At 35.6% G+C, this 23,127-nt stretch overlaps 1 protein-coding gene across 6 annotated transcripts in view; it reads left to right on the top strand.

Annotated features, from left to right (window-relative positions):
* HEMK1 (HemK methyltransferase family member 1) overlaps window positions 1-23,127 on the top strand; it is a 179,874-nt gene that overhangs the window by 49,567 nt on the left and 107,180 nt on the right. For 2 of the 6 annotated variants that reach the window (XM_058174005.1, XM_058174006.1), the window contains exons 10-11: window positions 6,450-6,563; window positions 7,802-7,903. In XM_058174005.1, coding sequence (XP_058029988.1) covers window positions 6,450-6,563; window positions 7,802-7,856 — 169 coding nt within the window. In that variant the 3' untranslated portion in view covers window positions 7,857-7,903. Of the gene's footprint in view, window positions 1-6,449; window positions 6,653-7,801; window positions 8,413-12,622; window positions 14,969-23,127 lie in introns of those variants that run through there. The other 4 variants (XM_058174007.1, XM_058174003.1, XM_058174004.1 and 1 more) reach the window with 3 other exon arrangements.

Below are 23,127 nucleotides of genomic sequence, written 5' to 3'. Positions count from 1 at the left end.
CCGGTCGCACCACGAGGCTAGTTGTTCAAACTTCCATCTGTATACGGATTCATTATTGTCTCGAAGGAGACCAATCACTGTTGTGTCATCTGCAAACTTCAGTAGTTTAACAGATAGAATAGAATAGAATAGAGTTTTTTATTGACCAAGTGTGATTGGTGCATATGCTCTCAGTGTACGTAAAAGAAAAGATACCTTCATCAAGGTGCAACATTTACAACACTTAATGATAGTCATAGGCTACAAATAAGCAAGCAGATGGATCATTAGAGATGCAGTCATTGGTATACAGAGAGAAGTGGGGAGAGTACACAGCCTTGGGGGGGCACTGTGCTGATTGTACAGGTATCTGATGTGATTCTGCTTAGCTTCACCTGTTGCTTCCTGTTTGTTAGGAAGCATATGATCCACTTACAAGTCTGTTCCGGTACCTGTAGCTGGTTTAGCTTAGTTAGAAGAATGTCTGGAATGATGGTATTGAATGCTGAACTGAAGTCTACAAAGATGACCCTTGCATAGGTCTTTGGAGATTCAAGATGTTGTAAGATGTAGTGCAGAGCCATATTAACAGCATCATCTGTTGATCTATTTGCTCGGTATGCAAATTACAAGGGGTCTAACAGTGGATCCGTGATGGTTCTCAAGTGGGACAGCACTAGCCTTTCAAAGGTTTTCATGACTACAGATGTTAGAGTAATTGGTATGTAGTCATTCAGTTCCTTGATGGTGGGCTTCTTCGGCACTGGGATGATAATAGAACATTTGAAGCAAGAAGGAACATAGCACATCTCTAGTGATTTATTGAAGATATGGGTGAAGATGGGGGCCAATTGGTCAGCACAGACTTTTAAGTAAGAAGGAGTTATCTTGTCTGGGCCTGGAGCTTTTCCTGGCTTTTGTCTGTGAAATAGGTCTTGCACTTCCTTTTCTGTGATCACTAGGGGTTGGGAACCCAATGGGATGGAGTCAGTTGTAGGAGACTTGGCTGTTGTGTGTCTGAGATGGGGGTTGTGGAGATAGGTGGCTGTAGTTTCCTTTTAAAACTCATTCAGGTCATCTGCCAGTTGCTGATTTTCTTCAGCCTGGGAAGGAGGTTTGCTGTGGCTGGTGATATTTTTAAGTTTTCAACATGTTTGCTGGTTTATTTGTTGAAAATGATTTTGTAGCTTTTCAGAGTAGCTTCTTTTTGCTGCTCTGATCTCCCTTGTTAATACATTTCTGGCCTGATTGTACCTGATTTTATCACCTTTTCTGTAGGCTTCCTCTTTGGAACAATGTAGCTGCTTAAGTTTAGCTGTGAACCAAGGTTTGTTGTTACTGTATATTCGCATGTTCCTAGTGGGTACACATAGGTCTTCACAGAAGTTTGCATATGATGTTACAGTCTCTGTGAGTTCATCTAAGTCTGCAGAGGTACTTTCAAAAACATTCCAATCAGTGCAGTCAAGGCAGGGCTGTAGTTTTAACTTTGTCTCCTCAGTCCAGGTCTTCATTGATTTAATTGTTGGTTTTGTGGTTTTAAGTCTTTGCCTGTAAGCAGGTACAAGATGAATCATGCAATGATCAGAGTGTCCCACAGCTGCTCATGGTAAAGACCGATAAGCATCTTTTAGTGTTGTGTAGCAATGGTCTAGAGTATTCTTGCCTCTAGTGGGACAATTGACATGCTGAAAGTATTTTGGTAGCTCTTTCCTAAAGTTTGCCTTGTTTAGATCTCCCAGAATAATTATAAATACAAACATACAGGTTGTCATTCCTCTGCCTTTCATTCTTATTTACAGGCATGCATTACCATATATCTTGGACAAACTATTAAATTATATTCATTGTCTTTGTTCTCAGAAGTATTATTCTGTGTGTAAGTTACATAGTGCGAAAATTATCACAACAACCTACAAGTGCAACCTACACTTGTTACTGATAGACATCTGAGTGTAATTTAAAGTCTAGTTATCACCTGCAAAGCTCTGTATGGCATTAGGTTAGTTATTTGAGGGACCATCCCTCTCTCACTGTTTTTGTTTCTGCTAGGGGTGAGTTTCACTTACCTTTGCTACCAGTTTGCTTTGCTACCACGTCCGCACATGCGCAGAAGCTTTTGCGCATGCACAGACCATATTTGATGACATCCGGGTGGGTGGGCAGAGCCTCCCGCCACTGCCGCTACTAGTTCGCCTGAACCCCCACTGGTTTCTGCCCATCCTACAAGATTAAATGGAGTCAGCATGCTCTGGGTCCTGTTCATTAAACAATGTCATCTGATGAGACCCAGGAAACAGGCTTTTCCCCCAGACTTAAGTCTAGGACAAGATTTAGGTTCTTTTTGTGAGGGGTTCTTATGTCTCTGTTCCAGCAGAGTGACCACCTTGCTTTTCTGTTGACTACTGTTATTCTGTTTCTTTGGTTTTCAGTTGGTATCTTGCTCAGAGTCATTGAGAATTTGGGCAATTTTAAAAATGTGAAATTATAAGAATAAAAAACTTTTTTCTCACATAGCCCTTAACTACCGGTAATATTGACTGAAACTGCTGTTTCCAAGAATGCTTGTGGATCTTTGAGATTTAAGAATTATATAATTGAAGAAAATTATAGTGGAAAAGATGGAATTATAAATGAAACATTGAAAGAGGATAAACCATTGGATGGAAGTGTTCCGTGTTCTTGGACTACGTTCATAAATAATTATAGCAATTTGCGAGAGTTCCTTTGGGGAAGATAAAGGCTGCTTCTCCCAGTATCATCCTGTGCTTTGGCTTTGGTGTATCTTTCCATCATTATGGACACACCTGTTTACCAGAAAATCTTGCTCTGCTGCTAGTGATCTGCATGAAAACAGGTTGGAAGATAAGAAATTCTAGGTGGTTTCATTGTTTACAAGTAAAACTCTGTTCAAACTAGCAGGCAAAATGCTTGCTATATTTCAGTCCAGTATGTTTATTATAGTTACTCTAATATATGCTATATAAAGAAGAACAGAAGGGAATTTGCAAAAAAAGCAAACAACACAGAACACAACAAAGAAAATTCTTGTCAAGCTTTGAATAAGACCGAAAATTTCAAATAATTTTCACTGAAGAGAAAATACAGTGCTTCTTCTAAAGCAGTGGCCTCCAATCATTTGGGCACCAGGGACGGGTTCCATGGACCAGAGGGGCCATGGTTTTGTGTGCTCTCTTAGAAGACCAGCTTTTAAAGGAAAAAACTTTGAAAGAACTTTCATTTGTAATCTGAATCATTAACTATCATTTTCCAAGGTCTCAATTTTTTCAAAAAACAAATTCTTTCTCTTTTTAAAAAAAAAATTATTCAACATTTTTCACCTTTAAAATCATAACTACATTTTTATAGCTTTCCATTATCGGAATTTTTCATAATTTCAACATTATCCTCCGGCAAATTGTGTACATACGCATTCTTATTACTTAAGTACTTATTTATATAATATATACACTATATACCTATCTACTACACATTAAATATTTTTTTTGTTATATTATCTTCTCTTAACATTGGCTATACATTAATTTTAGACTTCTTTTCCAGCCAATTATACCACCATGTCTCATAATATACTGTTTCTCCTCTGTCCTTTAATTCCATCGTTAACTTGTCTAATTCTACATATTCTAGCACCTTTTTTATAATCATTGCATTTGTTGGAACATGTTGTTGTTTCCAATTTTTGAAATTCTTTCTCATAGTTCTCTTTCCAAAATAGAGAATTCAGCAACACAAAAGAAAAATTTCCTTCTCTCACTAATGTGAACTTCCATATGTAACTTTAACAGAGCCTGATTCAATGTTTGGGGTGAGAAACAGGAAAAAAATTACTTCATTTTAGTTTTTTTGTTGTCAGTTTATTTTGTGGACTACAAAATGCTGTGAGTAAGCTTAGGCATGAGTTTGGATACAAAATGATTTAAGTCACCATCACTGTGCATTTTGTGGTTCCTTTGTCCTTGCTAAAGTACTTTTTTTAAAAAGCACATCATATACTTTACATGTATAAAATGTAAATTTCAAAATTATTTAACAAATGAGAACTTACATATTTTATCCAAATGAAAACAATAATTATACTATGGTATGTGTACAATACACATACAAAACAAAACAATGTTAAAAAGTGACTGAAATAGATAATAATTTCTGGGTACAAGCAAGTTAAAGTTTCATTGTACAGGAAATTTTTAAAAATTGCATTGTAAAATCAATCACTTATATTGTGACCTATATCATCAATTATACAAAGTGCACATTTCTTTTTTGATTACTAAATCTGTGTGCCATATTACAGGCTTCAGTGTGAAAGCTAAGCCAGGTTGCAGTTTAATACCTAAATCTTTTTCATTATATTTATTTTTGCTACTTACTGTAAATCTTTCTTATAGCAGAGATTTGTTTTATGAAATTTGTTTTATGAGAATGTTTGAGTACCTACAAACCAGATACTGGATTTCTTCATTGCCAAAAATACTATCTTGTTGCAAGATTAATATTTCAAGTGCAATCCACTTTACCATCTGGGAATCTGCCTGCCAGATGGTTTAATACTGTGGCATGTTATCATTATTTATTTTGGTTACCATACTTGCAAAAAAAAAAAATCACTTCAGGGCTGAAGCAAGCAAAGTATCCCAAATATTGTGCTTTCAGCTTCCATATCTTGGCCTTAGCAAGCTCAAAAATTTCAAGCGGCACATGTAGCTCCATTAAAAAAGAGACCATTATGGATATTGTCAAACAGTACTTGGCTGCAAGATCATTCCCATCCTCAACTTCCTTTGAGAAATATTGAACTAGTGGTTTGTAATTTCTAATTCATTCTTTCATTGCAAGATGACTTAATGTCCATCTAACTTTTTTGAATGGTCTATATGAGACAACATCATCGGCTGCAGCTCAGACTTTCCTATTAGTTTTGATTCTGTTCTTGAGTGATTTATCCCATTGCCTTCTGGAATTCTTCATAATTTGCTTGGGGTGCAAAAAGATGGGCTTTTTGACTGAGTGTCTATTCAGATACTCAATCTGCCATGAATTCCACACCTTTCCATCAGCAAAATCATAACAAATTTTGATTTCTACACTTGAAGGCATACTACATCTCCAGTTTCAATGTAAGAAAATATTTAGTGAACCTGCTCAGGGAGGCATTTAGAATTTTTCTTCATTTCAGCTAATTCATTTATGCCATGAAGCCATAATAACTTAAGACTTCCTGTCACTTTTCAATTTTCTTAATATATTGTAATAGTCTGGCGCCAATCTTTGAACTACTTGCTTTGACATCTTTGTGGGATTAAATTTACATTATTGACCTATTGCAGCATTGGCTTCAGCCTAAGTCCTGGGCAAGAATTTAACCCTCTGCCTGCTACAGCTGAGTCCCTTCTTTGCCTGAAGGTCAACAGAAGGTCTAAATGCTTCCACCTAGTTCCCAAGGGCTGGGCAAAAAGCTTTCCTGTCCACTTCCTCCCTCTTTCTCTGGGTCTCTCTCTATCTCTCTCTCCTTCCTTTGCTGGTGCATCATCTCAGCGTATCAAGTATTATTACTTCAATAATACAGATTCTTGTGCAATGGTTGCTTGCAGCCACACGGGTGCACAACTTGGAGAGACCATTGATTCTAAGGCTTGATCTCTGAAATAGAGCAGACATTCTGAAAAGTAAAATTAAATTATTCCTAGGAAAATAATTGCTAACAGCAGCATTGTGAGAATTAATGAAATGCCAGCTGAACTTATAGTTAATGCAGTTAATTCAAAAAAAGGTTCTGATGATTGCGCGGCTCAGCTGGGCGTGGGCGGGGGGGACCAGGGATTTTTGCTACCGGTTCTCCGAACCACCCGCCACCATTGTTACTGGATCAGCCAGTCTGGTCCAAACCATCCCTGATCTGGCATAAAAAAATGGGGAAGTTACTTGGGCAAAGCTATCCCTGTGAGGGTCAGACCTCACTAAACTTTAAACCAGTACTATTCATATAAATATTCATCAATTTATATAATAAAGGAAATAGAGTTTATTTTCCTCAGATAAAAGAAAGAGATGAATAACATGGATTTCACATGCAGCATTAAATGGATTTTTCTCTACAAGAATGTAGGATCTACTGCATGATGATCTGGGAGATTTCTTTCTCATAACCTGATCTGATCTGATCTGATCTAATCTGTGAGACCTCTTCTACCTAAGGGGCATATGATTGCATCAGCATTTATCCAATTTTTCATTTAACTCGTGCTCGTAATAAAACCAAAAAGCTGCCAAAAGCAAGTCATAAATATGGTTAAATTGGAAGTTTAGTGTTTTTGAATTGTTGCAAAAACCACCCCAATATGTTTTTCCATTTGCAAAAGTTTACTGGGACCACATTCACAGCATGCTAATTTGTGTATTTTTAAATTTTAAGTTTTAAACAAGATGGTTGTTTTTTCTTCTTTCAGGAGTGTGTATTTGGAGGTTGACCCCAGACACCCCAAAATGGTAACAAATTGGCTGTCCAGTCATCCAGAATTGTTCCTCTTTGTATCTGCTACACATAAGGACTTCTGTGGAAAGTAAGCTGTGGAGGATTCCTAGATCCTCATATTTCTTCTTTATACACCAAGCTTCTTGTACCAGGTTCTATAGGCAACCCACAATACAGGTAATCCTCAACTTACAAGAGTTTGTTTAGTGGCTGTTCAAAATTACAATGACACTGAAAAAAGTGATTTGTGACCATTTTTCACACTGCAGTATCCCCATGGTCACATGATCAAAATTCACTTGCTTGACAACTGACTCATATTTGTGTCCCAAAATCATGTGGTCACCTTGTGTGACCTTCTGACAAGCAAAGTCAATAGGGAAGCCAGATCCACCTATCAACCATGTCACTTATTTAACGACTGCAGTGATTCGCTTAGTAACTGTGGCAAGAAAAATAGTAAAAATGGAGCAAAATTCACTTAACAAATATCCTACTTAGCAATGGAAATTTTGGACTCAATTGTGGTCGTAAATCGAGGACTATCTGTATGTTATGAAGCCAAAGTTGAGTCAAGTATATAAAGGCTGTGCATCAAACAGTTCCATGGAAGAATAGGAAACATTGAAAAGAGATGTTGCTTTCTGCATAGAATATGGTGAAATGTTGAATGTGTTTCAGTTTATTTGTTTATTATGCAGAAGTTAGGCCAAGTATTGTACTTTATTCTTTTCATTGAATACCTGGAGTAGTAAAATGACTCTTGTGAAACTTAAGAATAGCTTGGAAATTTATTTACATCATGAAAAAAATTAAGTAATTTAATTTTTTGTGTGCTCCATTTTCGCTGGCAGAGGGTTTCAGGAAGCCATCCCAGCCAAAAATGGAGCTTGGGAGGGCCGCGTATGGCTGTCACCGCTCTGTTTTCACTTGCAGAGGGTTACAGGACGCCATCCCAGCCAAAAACAGAGCTCAGGAACCCATTTTCGCTGGCAGAGCGTTAGGGCCACCACAGGCACCTCTGACATGAGTGACTTCAAGCTGGCGATGCCCATCCTGCCCCCCCCCCATGCGGTCCTCAATGAAATCAAGTTTGACACCCCTGTACTAAGGGATTTAAAATGAACTCTTTGTAACCTACAGCTCTTAGTTAAAACCATTCTTACATATTATTAAGGGATTACAAAATGTTCAATATCTAATAAATTCTAAGAAAGCTCATACTGTAAAATGTGCTAGTCTTTAAAGTGCTACAAAGCTCCCTTTTTAACTTCTATACTCTTTTTAGTAAGATTGAATGTTGTGGTTTGTCTTTTTTCTATCCAGGCCAAGGTTTTTGCATATTCAAAAATTTAGGAAAGAAGATCGCCAAGGATCATGACTAGTTCTGTCTCCCAAACCTGGAAGTGTTTACAGTGCTTTCTAAGGGTATGTTCTCAGAAAGCCAGATGTCTCTTGATAACATCTGCTAACTTGCATTTTGCTGAGGATGATTTACTTCAAATGTTCAAGTTATTATGTGATTATTCCAGTTGTTACGTAAGAGACATAGCATTTCTATCCAATTTACATTCCTAAATTTAAGAGTATAGAATGGAGTTAAGAATAAAATATTCTGAATACTTTTACAGAAACATGAGATACTGAAAAAAAAAATTAAATCATAAAGAGAAACTTAGAGATTATTTTTCCTTTCCTTTCCATTTTCCTCTAATTGCTATTTAAGTATTTGCCTATTTAGAGTTTTATATTTTTATCTGTAAACCAGATACTGAGAAGCAGGAATTGAATTTGCTGAACAAAAGAACAAAGTGTGTATATATCAGTAATTAGTACATATCAGAGGGAAGCTTCAAAGTGTACTCGATGCTTGATAATGTATCAGTATTGAATTTTGCTGCTTAATATTCCTTTTGATAAATACTATTGTAAAATGGCATGTTGCTTTTTTCCAGTGCATTATTTTAGGGATGAAAAAAGCATTCTTTTGTATTCAGCTGTTTGCATTTTAAAAAAATCTGCCCAATATGTTCATTGCTTATTTGGAGCTGGATCCAAATATAACTTTCCACTGGTACATGCTGCCTGTATCACTGTACTTCATTCTTCTGTTTTCTTCCTTCTGGTAACATTCATTTCCTCAGCCTTGTGCCAATGATCTGTAAAATGATACCACAAATGCTGACCCTGCCTTAAGGACACAAATGGAATTGCCATTTCTTCTTGCACGAGATGGGGTTTGTTGCCAAAGTGCATCGTTAAAGAACAACCTGTCTTTTCATTACAGTGTGTACCATAACATCTAATGCACTTTTGGAAAAAGATTGCAGATGCCTTTCGTAAAATATATTAACATGGTGGCCTGTAAGTGGTGTGACATTCCCAAACCCATCGGATGTCCCTTGAGGGGAGGTTCTAACAAGGAAAGTCTTTATAATTTAACCTCGAGCTCTCCAAGACTTAGTAATTGTGTCATACATTTGCAGCAAGGTAATAATAATGTTTTATCATTTTACATGACATATTATGCTGTTAGTACAAGTTGGCACAGATTTCAGTTCCTTGTAGAATTAAGGATAAGAAAGTACGGTAAATAGTGGTTTTCGACAATAAATGTGCTGAGGTTGGGTTTTGTTTGCCCTGCAGCTGCTAGTAGATGGATTTCTCTAGGGTGAGTATACTACTATAGCTGTTCAACGGTGTCAGTTTTCTTAGAAATAACATGGGCTTGGTGCCAGGTGGTGGCACAGTGCTTCCAGTGGTAGGCACATGGCTGTAATTATCAAGAGGAGCTTAAGTAGAGCTGGAAAGTTGCTGTGGTTTCTAATTTGGAGAGACACTTTGCTCCAAGGGTGCAAATGAAATTCCAGCCTAATCAGAGGCCGAATTTCTAATAAGAGATCAGTGAAGATAAAATGCGGACAGGCCTTTTGTCACAACTTTTTTGAACAGTGACAGAGTTCAGCTAAATTGTAAAATGACTGAATTTAGCTAAGTGGTATTGTTTTGGTGTTGTACTTGATGCATTGTTCAATAAATAAACCTTGAGGGTTTTTTAGGGAAGTCACATACAATTTGAAAACAAGACGTTGTTGGCTTTCTGGTCGCAACTGTGACTTAACAAATGACAAAACATGATTGGTTTGTAGTTTACTACTTATTTCTGGTCTGCTTTGTGTGTTCCGCCCAACCTGCTGAAAATCTTATATGTATGTATGTAAGTAAGTAAGTAAATAAATAAATAAATAAAGCTACAAATAGAAAACAGATCTAAATTGGCTAACCCATACTTGCTTTGCTTTTGGCTTTTTCAGAAATAAACAGCTAAAGGTTTCAGTAATATGTACAATGGAACACAACAGACAAAGGAAATCACTTTACTCACAGTAATAATATTATAACTACTTCCTTTTTAGAGAAAAGTTTAGTAGCATCGCTTTCGAGACTATAAAAGCCAGGTGCACCAGTTGTCTAATTCTGTCACGTCATAATGCATTTTTCAGAGTTAGACACCAAGCAGAATGTATACATGGTGTACAAACTGATTAAGAAGAGGAAAAGCTACTTGATACCAAGCTTTGATCTATCCTTTAGAATTAGCTGGGTTGGGGTTTTGGGGTTGTTGTTGTTTTTTTTCATTTATTTTCAAATGAACTTTCTGTTTGTTTCCAGTATGCTGAAACTTCATGCTTCCCGGGCTTAATTTGCAGACAGTTTTTACATTCCAACAATGAGATCCTCGGTCTTCTATGAAAAGACTTCAAAAGAGGATATGTGTCCATGGAACAGTTATGAAGTGTTGGTGGGGGAGAGAGATTGTAGCCTGTGTTTGACAGAAATATAGTTGGAATATTTATTGACCTTGAGGGTCAATAAACCTTTCCAAGAGCTTCAGTCCCCAAGAGCTTCAGTCTTGCTGATCCAATCCATCTAAGAAAAACTCATGAATTGATGACATACCAGATAACTGGAGGATGACAAATGCAAAGTAAGAAAGATCGAGGGAACCACAGAATAAATTAGAAAGTGGTTGGTTTGTAAACAACTTGAAAATAATCCAATAATAGCTAGTATCTGTGATGGATTTGTCAAGAACAGGTCTAGTCAGGCTAATCTTATTACATTTTTCATCAGATAATTTCCTTAGGAGGATCTGAGACTAGCGTAGACATAACATGTTGCAGTTCAGCAAAACATTATACCAAATAGCAATATTTTGGTTAACACAATAGTTAAATATTACCTGGATAGCATATAACTGGATGGATCCACAAGTTGCTTTAAAAAATCATACTTAAATTGTTGAAAAGTGGTTTCTCCCTAAATCTGCCATGAGATGACATAGACGTTGTTTCTGAGCCAGGTACTTTTTAACACTTTCTGTAAGGATTCAGAGAAAGAGGTGGATTAAAGGTTTATCAGATGATGCAAAACTGGATGGAACTGCTAATATTCTAAAAACACAAGTAAGATTCAAAATTATAATTGGCTAAATATAACAGAATTAAATTTAACAGAGTCAAATGTAATGGGGAAAAATCAAATGCACATTTATAGGAAGAGCAGTACTTGGCCTGGTAATAAAATGTGTGAAAAATTGCTTAGAGTAGTGGTTGATCACAAGCTAAAATATGGATCAGCAGAAATATGGCTAAAATAGCCAAATGCAATTTTAAATTGCACTATTGAGGTGTAGCTTCCAACGAAGGAAGAAGTAGTTCTATTATATTTTATATTGGTCAGACCCCACCCCAGGCACTATGTCCTATTCCAGGTATTACATTTTAAGAAGGATCAGACAAGTTGCAAGGGATCTGTTTTCTGTTATGCAGAATTCAGGATACAAGGATTTAAGCCATCTATGCAACAATGCATTATTGCTTGTTTATCACCTTGCCTACTGGAACTGGCTAAGATTACAGAATAACATAGTTGGAAGGTACCTTGGAGGTCTTTTAGTCCAACCCACTGATCAAGCAGGGGACCATGTACCATTCTGGACAAATGTCTGTCCAATCTCTTCTTAAAAACCTCCAATGTTGGAGCACACGTAGCTTCTGAATGCAGCTATTCCACCTATTAATTGTTCTTGCTGTCAGGACATTTCTCCTTAGTTCTAGGTTGGATCTCTCTTTGATAAGTTTCCATCTGTTACTGGTTACTGTTTCTTACTTTCTTACTGTTTCTTACTGTTACTCCTTGTCTTGCCATCACAATGCTTTAAAGAATAGGTTGTCCCCCTCATCTTTGTGACAGCCTGTCAAATATTGGAAAACTGCTATCCTGTCATTCCAGTCCTTCTTTCCGTTAGACATATCCAGTTCCTGCAACAGTTCATCATATGTTTTAGACTTCAGCCTCCTAATCATCTTTGTTCCTCTTCTGATAACTCTTTCTAGAGTCTCAACATCTTTTTGTATCATGGTGACCAGAACTGGATGCTGTATTCCAAGTGTGGTCTCACCAAGGCAGTATATAGCGGTACTAATACTTCGCATGATCTTGATACTATTCCCCTGTAGATGCAGCCTAGGACTGCACTGGCTTTTTGGCAGCTGCAGCACATGGATGTATGTTCTTTTGCTAAAAATGAATAGTTGTGAAGCTGTTCAGCATATATGATAATTTAACTTTGATTATTTGCATGTTAATGTTTAAAATTTAAAAAGGCTTTCACATTTGATTATTTTTAAATAAAGTTTTATTTTATTTATCACTTGTGAGTTTGATCGATCTTCCAAAGTGTTGGAGAGGAAGAAGGTTAATATCCCAATCACACAGCTCTATACTGTATAGCTAGGAGTGATACTACTGCAATTACCTTATATTACCTTTATTTGTAATTACCAGGAAAGCAGTACAGTTCATGGGAGCCCAGTCTTTCTTCAATGCCACTGATACAGGGAAAACAACAGGAGAGATGTCTCCTTAGAAGAGGTGCTACCATGAATAATCACTAAGCCACTAAAGCTAAACCACACAAAAGGCAGAACAACATTGAGTGTAGACCCAGGAGGGGGACATTTGAGATCTCCTATTTTTCAAGTTATGAATATATCCATGCTACAATAGACCTCTGTACTGCTAGAGTTATTGTCCCATCCTTTAGGCTTAGAGATCATAAGTAATTCTGTTCTTTTCTTACAGACATGAGTCAAAAGTTCCAGAGGCCATCATGCTTTATGGTAGAGATGATGCAATGTTAATTTTCCTTAGTAGATTAATATCCTTTCACATCAAAGTAAATTAAGAGAAAACTGGCCCAGTATCATACAACAGGCAACAACATGAATTCAAGTCTATCAGTTATGTTATGTAATCTTCAAATCAGTAAATATCTACAAACCTTAAAAAAAAAAAGAAGACATTTGAAATGGTCTCCTTGGCTTTAGATAATTACTGTCCTCAGGTAATATAGAGGTAGTCTTCAACTGTATGACCATTTGTTCAGTAACCTTTTAAAGTTATGACACTGACCAGAAAAGTATCTTATGATTGGTCCTCACACTTACAACCAGTGCAGCATTATCACAGTCAAGCGTTTAGCAACCAGCATATATCTACAACAGTTGCAGCATCCCAGGGTCATGTGATTGCCATTCCCAGGGGGTTTCTGGCAAACAAAAGTCAAAGGTGGAAGCCAGATTTGCTTAATGTTCATACAGGAAAAAAGCTAATAAAAGCAGATGCATTTAAAAACTGCATCACTTAGCGATTAGAGTTCTGAACCCAATTGTGGTCATAGGTTGAGGACTATGTCTAACAAGTTGTAATATTGAGCCGAAGAACCAGAGAACAAAAGAAGACAAGAAGGAGGAGATAGCAATGAAAATAATAGTGTCTGTTGAATTAAATGTGGGGGAAAACATATTAAGAGAATTGGAAGATACTTTTGAAAGGGAGATAGGGGCCTGGGCAGAAATTTTAGAAATTAGGCAGTGGAAGAGGTTAGAGGTGGGAGAAATACCTAGATTAACAACCAAGAAGCAGATGCAGACACAGATAAAGATCCAAGAGAGGAATATGGGAGGCAAGCCAAAAAAAACATAACTATTAAAGTATTAAAGCGGGCAAGAGATGATGGATAGGTGATTTTTTTTAATGTTCTGATTTGCTTTCCTTTTTCTCTCTCTTCTTTTTTTAGATTAGTAACATGAGTAGAAGGTAGGTAAGATAGAAAGAAAACATCTTTTAATAAAGAGTGGCATAATTAAAAGTTAGAATAAGAGAGAGAAATAAGAGAAGGGGGAATATTAGTGTATATACTTTTATATAATAAAATAAAAGCAATAACAAGAAAAAACATGGAATAATTGAATAATGATAGACTGCAACTCAATATAATTAATGTATTAATTAACTCAATGTATTATTAGAAATATATAAGTTGGTTGAACGTAATAATTATGTTTAATTCTACTAGTTTTATTTGCATTAGAATGTATGAAACCCAGGTGCCACACTGTTCACGCATTGATATGTTTGTTAAAAAAAAGTATTAAAAAATAATAATGAGTTGTAATATATGATCCTATTTTATTGGCCAAACATCAATGAAGGACAAGTAAAGAATTATTAAAACAGAAGAAATTTAATGACTCGAAGAAATCCACCAGCATTCTTGATTCTCGAAGCTGTTCTGTAAGAAAGAATGGGCTGAAATTCCTCTAAACTAGGGGTCTCCAACCTTGGCAACTTTAAGCCTGGTAGACTTCAACTCCCAGAATCCCCAAGCCAGCAAAGTCTACCAGGCTTAAAGTTGCCAAGGTTGGAGTCTCCCTACTCTAAACCAATATTTGCACAGGACTGATCAACAGTTATTGGAAAGATTTAGTTCCAATTATTGCTGTCCAGAGGAGGGGAGCACACTTGTTATTGAAAGCAAAGGTTCACCCTTTTTTTTTTTTTGCCACATACAAATATGCAGCTTTGGATAGTTTTCCTTGATTTATTTATGAGCAATATATTTTTGATTCATTTAAATGGATTTTATTTACCCAGTTTTAAGATTTCTATGGAGAACAGATCATATGTTAGGTCATATTTATGGAAAAATACTGAACATTCAAAAAAAGAAAAGCCAGTTTTTAGCCCAGACTAGTCTCATCTGTGTTCAAGCATCCATTAAGTCCTAATATACTAAAGTAATTTTAAAAAAGCAATACTGCATACAAAAATGAATAGACATCTAGTATAGCTGGCATTATCCTGCAGTGAGATGCTGATATACTCCGCTCCAAAGGGAGAGCAACAGCAGCACTCTAATCAGAATATAATTTAAGCATGACTTTTAAGATCCAGAGTTTTACTGTTGGTGGATCAGAGTAGGTCAATAAAAACATTCATCACAATCACTCCTTTCATAGCGCTGAAATAAAAATTTGAAGTCTTCTTTAAACATCAATTCCTTCACTTCAAACCATATTTATACAAGCATACTCAACCTAGACAACAAATTAATACAACACAACCTAAACATAACTACTAACCAACTAATCAGAGATGCAATGGAGAGGAGGCTCCAGTGACGTCACCCTCCTGCTGGGTGCTCAAACAGAGCACTCCGTGTTAGAAGATTGTAAAAGTCAGTGAAACAGAAAATAAATCACTGTTCACTGAGCTTAGCATAATCTCTGGGTGAAAGAGATTATCAGAATTGTGGAAGAGTGGCAGGTCTGACAGGGGGTTTGCTCTTAAGAGCGAATTTTCCTGGATTTATGACCCCACCGAATTCCACTCCTTCCAACTTCAGCACGCCCCTGTTTTTATCAGGGAAAAGGAGAGGAATGTTGCTTCTGCTCTAGAGAACTTATTAAATTGATTGATATTCCAAGCAGACGGGAATTTCACAAGCGTTCGAACTTTGATGTAGAATCAGCACGGCAAGTACCGACTCCCTTTTTGAAATTTGAAACCTTTCTTTGTCTTTGATTAATTGACTTTTAAAATGGCGTCTAAAAGTGAAAGTAAAATTTTTTAGTACGATGAAGCAGCGTTACTTGTGGATTGTTACAAACGGAGTTTTTTATACTGAAAGGAGGGAAGGAGAGTTATTAAGTTTGAATTCCTGATTCTTTTGAAGACAGAATGGCAGCTAAACCTTTAAAGCCTTCTGGAAGAAGGGATCTGAACCAAGTCTTGAGGAAATATTGAAAGAACAATTAAAACTTTCTGAAGATAGGCAAAAGAGATGATGGAGAATTTTAATGCAAAAATAAGAGAAGATATTCTTATGGCAGTTCAAGGACTGAGTAAAAAATTGAAGGATTGGAAGTGGAAATGCAACAGATCTCTCAGTCAAATAAGTATTTAGAAGATGAAATGAAAGGTGTTCAGAAAAAGTGGATCAAAATGAAGATCAGGTTGTGATATTACAATATAAACTTATGGAAGGAGCTCTTAGAATTCGTGGTATGCAGAAGAGCGTGAGAAGACTTAAGAAAAATTATATCAGAAGCATTGGCTGAATTTATTGAAGCGGACCCCAAGAGGTAGCTTACCAAATTGATAAAATATATAGAGTTAATTCTTGGATTGCAAGACAGAGAAAGCTTCCTCGGACATTGTGGTTTATTTTGTGAAAAGGACTATGAGAAATCAAATTCTGCAAGTTTCATATCAGACAACTTTAAAAATTGGAGAACAGGAGTTGAAGGTGTTGAAAGAGATTCCTTCAAAGATGTTAAGAGACAGGAAGCAATTTGGTTTTTACACAAGAACTTAAAAACATCAGATTCAATTCAGATGGGAGGTGCCAGTTGGACTGACACTATTCTATCAAGGAAGGAGATATAGAATTGACACTGTTTTAAAGGCAAAGGATTTTCTTTCTACAGTTTTGAAAGTCGAAATAGAAGTGATAGAAAACTTCAAGAGACTCAAGAAGGCGTGGTGACCCAAGAGCCTTTATTGCTGCCAGTATTAGAGGAACCACAAGAGCAAAGGGTGACAAGAGGAGCCCTTAAGCGTAAAGAAGAGCAACAGTCTCAAAGTAAAAGTCAGGATCCCATTATGGAAGCTGTGGGAGGAGCTAGACGGAAGATACCGGAGGAGGAGCTTCCGTTGTCTGCTTCAAAGCTTCAGGAGGCCAGTAATGGCAAATAGAATCTTGTCATGGAATGTTAATGGCTTGAATTCAGCTCAGAAAAGAAGGAAAATATTTCACTACTTGAAACAATTAAAATGATGTGATTTGTTTGCAAGAGACACATATAAAATTATCAGACCAAAAATATTTAATTAATTCAAAATTGGGTAACCATTTTGTTGCATCAGCTTTGGAAAAGAAGCATGGAATTGTTGTATATATCAGGAAGGATATACCAGCTAAGCTAATTGAGGCAGATATTCAAGGAAGATTTATTGCTATTGAACTGGTGATAGATGCAAAAGACTTTGTTGATAGGTATTTATGCACCTAATCAGCAACAAGAAAAGTTTTACAAAATGTTACATGAGAGGTTGACCCTCTGGGATTATAGTTCGTTTATTTTATTAGGAGACTGGAATGGAGTAATTGATACAAGAAGGATAAGAGAACCTCCTCCAAGAAGATACCTATACATGCAAAATTACCAAAATCCTTTTTGAAATGATGGAAGACTTTGAGTTTAGAGATATATGGAGGTTACGGAATCCAGATGAGAGAGATTTTACTTTTTTCTGATAGGCATCAATCTTTTCACGCATTGATTTTATTTTAATTTCTAATGACTTGCTTTCTAGGGTGAAGAAAACGAAGATATTTTCGAGGTGTTTAACTGACCATAGCCCAGTATGGATGGAATTATTACAAGGGAAAAAAGGTGGTAGAACATGGAGGTTGAATGAAAATCTGTTTAGATATGAGGATAATGTAACTTATTGTAAGAAACAGTTAAAAGAATTTTTGATTTTAATATGTACAAAGGGACACCTATAGGAACTGTGTGGGAAGCGAGCAAAGCGTTTATTAGAGGATATTGATTTTATTTGGACAACAGGCAAAGGAATAATAAACAAAGGCAGCGTAGATATTTGGAAGAAGAAATTCAAAGGAAGCAACAGTTATTAATTCAAAACCCACAAGATCATAAACTTAAAGAGGCTATAAAATATTACAGAGTCAATTTAATATGTTAATGGCAGACCAGGTGGCAACGAATATACAATATGCTAAACATAATACCTTTTGTAATGCAAATAAACCTGGGAGATGGTTGGCATATAATTTAAGGAAGAAACAGAAAGCACGTGTCATACAAAAATAGAATATAAAGGTAAAGAGATATATCAACAGGATAAAATTAAAAGGCATTCTCAGAATTTTATACTGCACTATATGCAAAAGACAAAATATTGATAGGGACATTTATGATTATTTGAAAGATTATAAGGTGAATATTCTAACATTAGAACAGAGGAGGAGCTGAACCGGCCGATAGCTACTGGAGAAATAGTGGAGGCAATTAAACAATTAAAATGGGAAAACCCTGGTACAGATGGTCTTACAGCAACTTATTATAAAAACACAGGATGAAATATTAGGCCCACTTAAAGAATTATTTAATCAGATACAATTAGGGTGGAATACCCCGTCATGGAAAACATCTTTTATTTCACTGATACCAAAGAGGAGCAAGACTGCTCTAAACCTGGTAACTATAGGCCGATTTCACTTTTAAATAATGATTATAAGATTTTGTAAAAATAATAGCAAATAGATTAATGTTAGTTTTACAACAAAGAATTCATACTGATCAATCTGGTTTTATAAAAGGGAGGCAGATGAGGAATAATGTTAGACAGATTATTAATATATTGGAATATTTGGAAAAGAAGAATACTTCAGCGGCACTTATTTTTTTGGATGCAGAGAAAGCCTTTGATCGCTTGCATTGGGATTTTTATTAAATTAGTAGAGAAAATGCAATTTGGAGACTGTTTTATTAGAATAATTAAAGCGATTTATGGAGAGCAAACAGCACAGATTATAGTAAATGGTAGTTTGACAGAAGTTATTAAGATTGCGAAAGGAACAAGACAGGGATGTCCCTTATCACCATTATTGTTTGTTTTGACTCTGGAACCATTATTAGATAAAATACGAGAATTAATGAAAATAGAGGAATTAAGATTAGACAATATGAGTACAAAGTTAGAGCTTTTGCAGATGATGTAGTGGTTACGTTAATGAATCCTATAAATTCAAGTAGATTTTTGTTGGAAGTAATTGATAAATATGGAAAGGTATCAGGATTTAAAATAAATCAGAAAAAAACAAAAGTGATAATTAAAAATATGTCTATACAACAGAAACAAAAACTAGAGGAAATGACAGGATTTGAGGTAGTAAAAAAGGTTAAATAATTAGGGGTCTATATTAGCTCATCGAACAAGAAACTTTATAAGAATAATTATGACTTGCTATGGCAAAAAGTTCAGAATGATATGAATGGCTGGAAGAAATTGCAGTTATCCCTATTGGGAAGGATTGCGGCTATTAAAATGAATGTGTTACCTAGATTTTTGTTTCTGTTCCAGATGATACCTATAATTAAAAAGGATAAAAATTTGGAAGATTGGCAGAGTGGGATTAATAAATTTATATGGCAGGGTAAAAGGCGAGGTTAAAATGAAAATAATACAGGATTCACGGGAAAGAGGTCGTTTAAGAATGCCTACGTTTAAACTATATTATGAAGCAGTATCCCTTTCAGTATTAGGTGACTGGTATATCTTAACAGAGTAAAGAATTTTGAATATAGAACGTTATGACTTGTTATATGGATGGCATGCGTACTTATTTTATGGAAAAAAGTGGATAGGGCTTTTAAGAATCATGTGTTGAGAAGTGCTCTTTATGGTCTGGAATAAATATTCCTATAAATTAGATTATAAGATTCCTATATGGGCGAGCCCTAGACATGCAATAGAGAATATAAATATAGAACAGAAACAGGAAATGATTACATATAAAGAACTTTTGTATGCTGAAGGAGGTAGATTGCAATTAAAATCATTACAGGTATTAAATGAAGAAGGAGGAATTATACTTGGTTTCAATATGGGCAAATAAGTGCTAGATGGAAAGAAGATCAAAAATTGGTATAATGCAAAGGAGGAAAATTTAATAAAGCAAATTAGAAATCAGACCCAGGAGCATATAAAGAGATTGTATAATGTGTTGCTTGAAATAGATTCGGAAAAGGATTTGGTAAAGGATTGTATGATAAAATGGGCACAGAATATTCAGGAACCAATAATGTTGGAAACATGGGAGAAAATTTGGGTTAGAAATGTTAAGTTTACACAAGCACAGAATTTAAGGAAAATTTTTATAAGATGTTTTATAGATGGCATTTAGATCCCAAAAAATTATCATGTATGTATCCTAATATCCAAGCGAAATGTTGGAGGTGTGATTGTGATGATGCTACATATTTTCATATTTGGTGGACTTGCAAGAAAATTAAGGTCTTTTGGATAAGAATTTGGTGGATTATTCAAAATGTACTGAAGAAGAAGATAAAGTTCCTGCCACAATTTTTCCTTTTGGGAATTATAATGGATTGTACAGGGATTGAGACTAAATTGATTTTGAACTTAATAACAGCAGCAAGACTGTTGATTGGACAATACTGGAAGAAAGAAGAGATACCTACAATAGAAGAATGGATATTGAAAGTTATTAACTTGGCTGAGATGGCTAAAATCTCAGTGTTTTTAAAGACAATACGCAGGAAAGATATTTAATTGAATGGAAAAATGGATTGATTATCTACAAAACAGATATCAGATTAAGAAATATCAGATTGCCTTTGAATAATTAGAAAGTTATTTTATGTAATGGGAGGGGTTGGGAGACGAAAAGCTTTGGATGTGGTTATTTGATTGACTTTACCTTGTGATTGACCCGGAAGCCGGGGTGGGGAGGAGGGGTGTTTTGTTTTTTTTTTGGGAGGAGGGGAAAAAGGGGAAAATGTTTTGTTTTTAAAACTCTTTCAATAAAAAAAAAAAAAAGAAGACATTTGAAATGGTCTCCTTGGCTTTAGATAATTACTGTCCTCAGGTAATATAGAGGTAGTCTTCAACTGTATGACCATTTGTTCAGTAACCTTTTAAAGTTATGACACTGACCAGAAAAGTATCTTATGATTGGTCCTCACACTTACAACCAGTGCAGCATTATCGCAGTCAAGCGTTTAGCAACCAGCATATATCTACAACAGTTGCAGCATCCCAGGGTCATGTGATTGCCATTCCCAGGGGGTTTCTGGCAAACAAAAGTCAAAGGTGGAAGCCAGATTTGCTTAATGTTCATACAGGAAAAAAGCTAATAAAAGCAGATGCATTTAAAAACTGCATCACTTAGCGATTAGAGTTCTGAACCCAATTGTGGTCATAGGTTGAGGACTATGTCTAACAAGTTGTAATATTGAGCCGAAGAACCAGAGAACGAAAGAAGACAAGAAGGAGGAGATAGCAATGAAAATAATAGTGTCTGTTGAATTAAATGTGGGGGAAAACATATTAAGAGAATTGGAAGATACTTTTGAAAGGGAGATAGGGGCCTGGGCAGAAATTTTAGAAATTAGGCAGTGGAAGAGGTTAGAGGTGGGAGAAATACCTAGATTAACAACCAAGAAGCAGATGCAGACACAGATAAAGATCCAAGAGAGGAATATGGGAGGCAAGCCAAAAAAAGCATAACTATTAAAGTATTAAAGCGGGCAAGAGATGATGGATAGGTGATTTTTTTTAATGTTCTGATTTGCTTTCCTTTTTCTCTCTCTTCTTTTTTTAGATTAGTAACATGAGTAGAAGGTAGGTAAGATAGAAAGAAAACATCTTTTAATAAAGAGTGGCATAATTAAAAGTTAGAATAAGAGAGAAATAAGAGAAGGGGGAATATTAGTGTATATACTTTTATATAATAAAATAAAAGCAATAACAAGAAAAAACATGGAATAATTGAATAATGATAGACTGCAACTCAATATAATTAATGTATTAATTAACTCAATGTATTATTAGAAATATATAAGTTGGTTGAACGTAATAATTATGTTTAATTCTACTAGTTTTATTTGCATTAGAATGTATGACACCCAGGTGCCACACTGTTCACGCATTGATATGTTTGTTAAAAAAAAGTATTAAAAAATAATAATGAGTTGTAATATATGATCCTATTTTATTGGCCAAACATCAATGAAGGACAAGTAAAGAATTATAAAAACAGAAGAAATTTAATGATCAAGAAATCCACCAGCATTCTTGATTCTCGAAGCTGTTCTGTAAGAAAGAATGGGCTGAAATTCCTCTAAACTAGGGGTCTCCAACCTTGGCAACTTTAAGCCTGGTAGACTTCAACTCCCAGAATCCCCAAGCCAGCAAAGTCTACCAGGCTTAAAGTTGCCAAGGTTGGAGTCTCCTACTCTAAACCAATATTTGCACAGGACTGATCAACAGTTATTGGAAAGATTTAGTTCCAATTATTGCTGTCAGAGGAGGGAGCACACTTGTTATTGAAAGCAAAGGTTCACCTTTTTTTTTTTGCCACATACAAATATGCAGCTTTGGATAGTTTTCCTTGATTTATTTATGAGCAATATATTTTGATTCATTTAAATGGATTTTATTTACCCAGTTTTAAGATTTCTATGGAGAACAGATCATATGTTAGGTCATATTTATGGAAAAATACTGAACATTCAAAAAAAGAAAAGCCAGTTTTTAGCCCAGACTAGTCTCATCTGTGTTCAAGCATCCATTAAGTCCTAATATACTAAAGTAATTTTAAAAAAGCAATACTGCATACAAAAATGAATAGACATCTAGTATAGCTGGCATTATCCTGCAGTGAGATGCTGATATACTCCGCTCCAAAGGGAGAGCAACAGCAGCACTCTAATCAGAATATAATTTAAGCATGACTTTTAAGATCCAGAGTTTTACTGTTGGTGGATCAGAGTAGGTCAATAAAAACATTCATCACAATCACTCCTTTCATAGCGCTGAAATAAAAATTTGAAGTGTTCTTTAAACATCAATTCCTTCACTTCAAACCATATTTATACAAGCATACTCAACCTAGACAACAAATTAATACAACACAACCTAAACATCAAATAACTACTAACCAACTAATCAGAGATGCAATGGAGAGAGGACAAAAAATAAATAATGCAATATTATTTGGACTTGAAAACACTAACAAACCAGATATCAATAAGATTCACAACATCATTGGAAATTATAACTCATCAACCATCTTCCCAAATGAAATAATTGCTGTCTCCAGAGATGGACCAGAATATAAAAACAGCGATGGGTCAACAGCACCAAGATTTTGTAGAATCACATGCATAAACGAGGACAGTAAACGCAAATTCATCTATACTATAAACTCAATTGCTAAATCCAACCCTACCTACAGTAAATTTAGATCACGTCCTGATCTATCCTTTCTACAACAGATACATTCTCGTGAACTTCGCACAGAATTTAAAAGAAGACAAGACAATGGTGAATCCAACCTATACATTGACTACCGTGCTGATTGCATAAAAAATAAAACCTACAATCAAAAAATCACCTCCAAACCCCCCATCACCCATAACGATCAACCAGCCATCCCAGTATTCAATCAAGTACCCATCACCCTACCA

The sequence above is a fragment of the Ahaetulla prasina genome, chromosome 2 (assembly GCF_028640845.1).
Source record: "Ahaetulla prasina isolate Xishuangbanna chromosome 2, ASM2864084v1, whole genome shotgun sequence".
In the NCBI taxonomy this organism is placed as follows: domain Eukaryota; kingdom Metazoa; phylum Chordata; class Lepidosauria; order Squamata; family Colubridae; genus Ahaetulla; species Ahaetulla prasina.
Note: the sequence above shows the minus strand (reverse complement) of the source record. Positions and strands in the feature narration are given on the sequence as shown.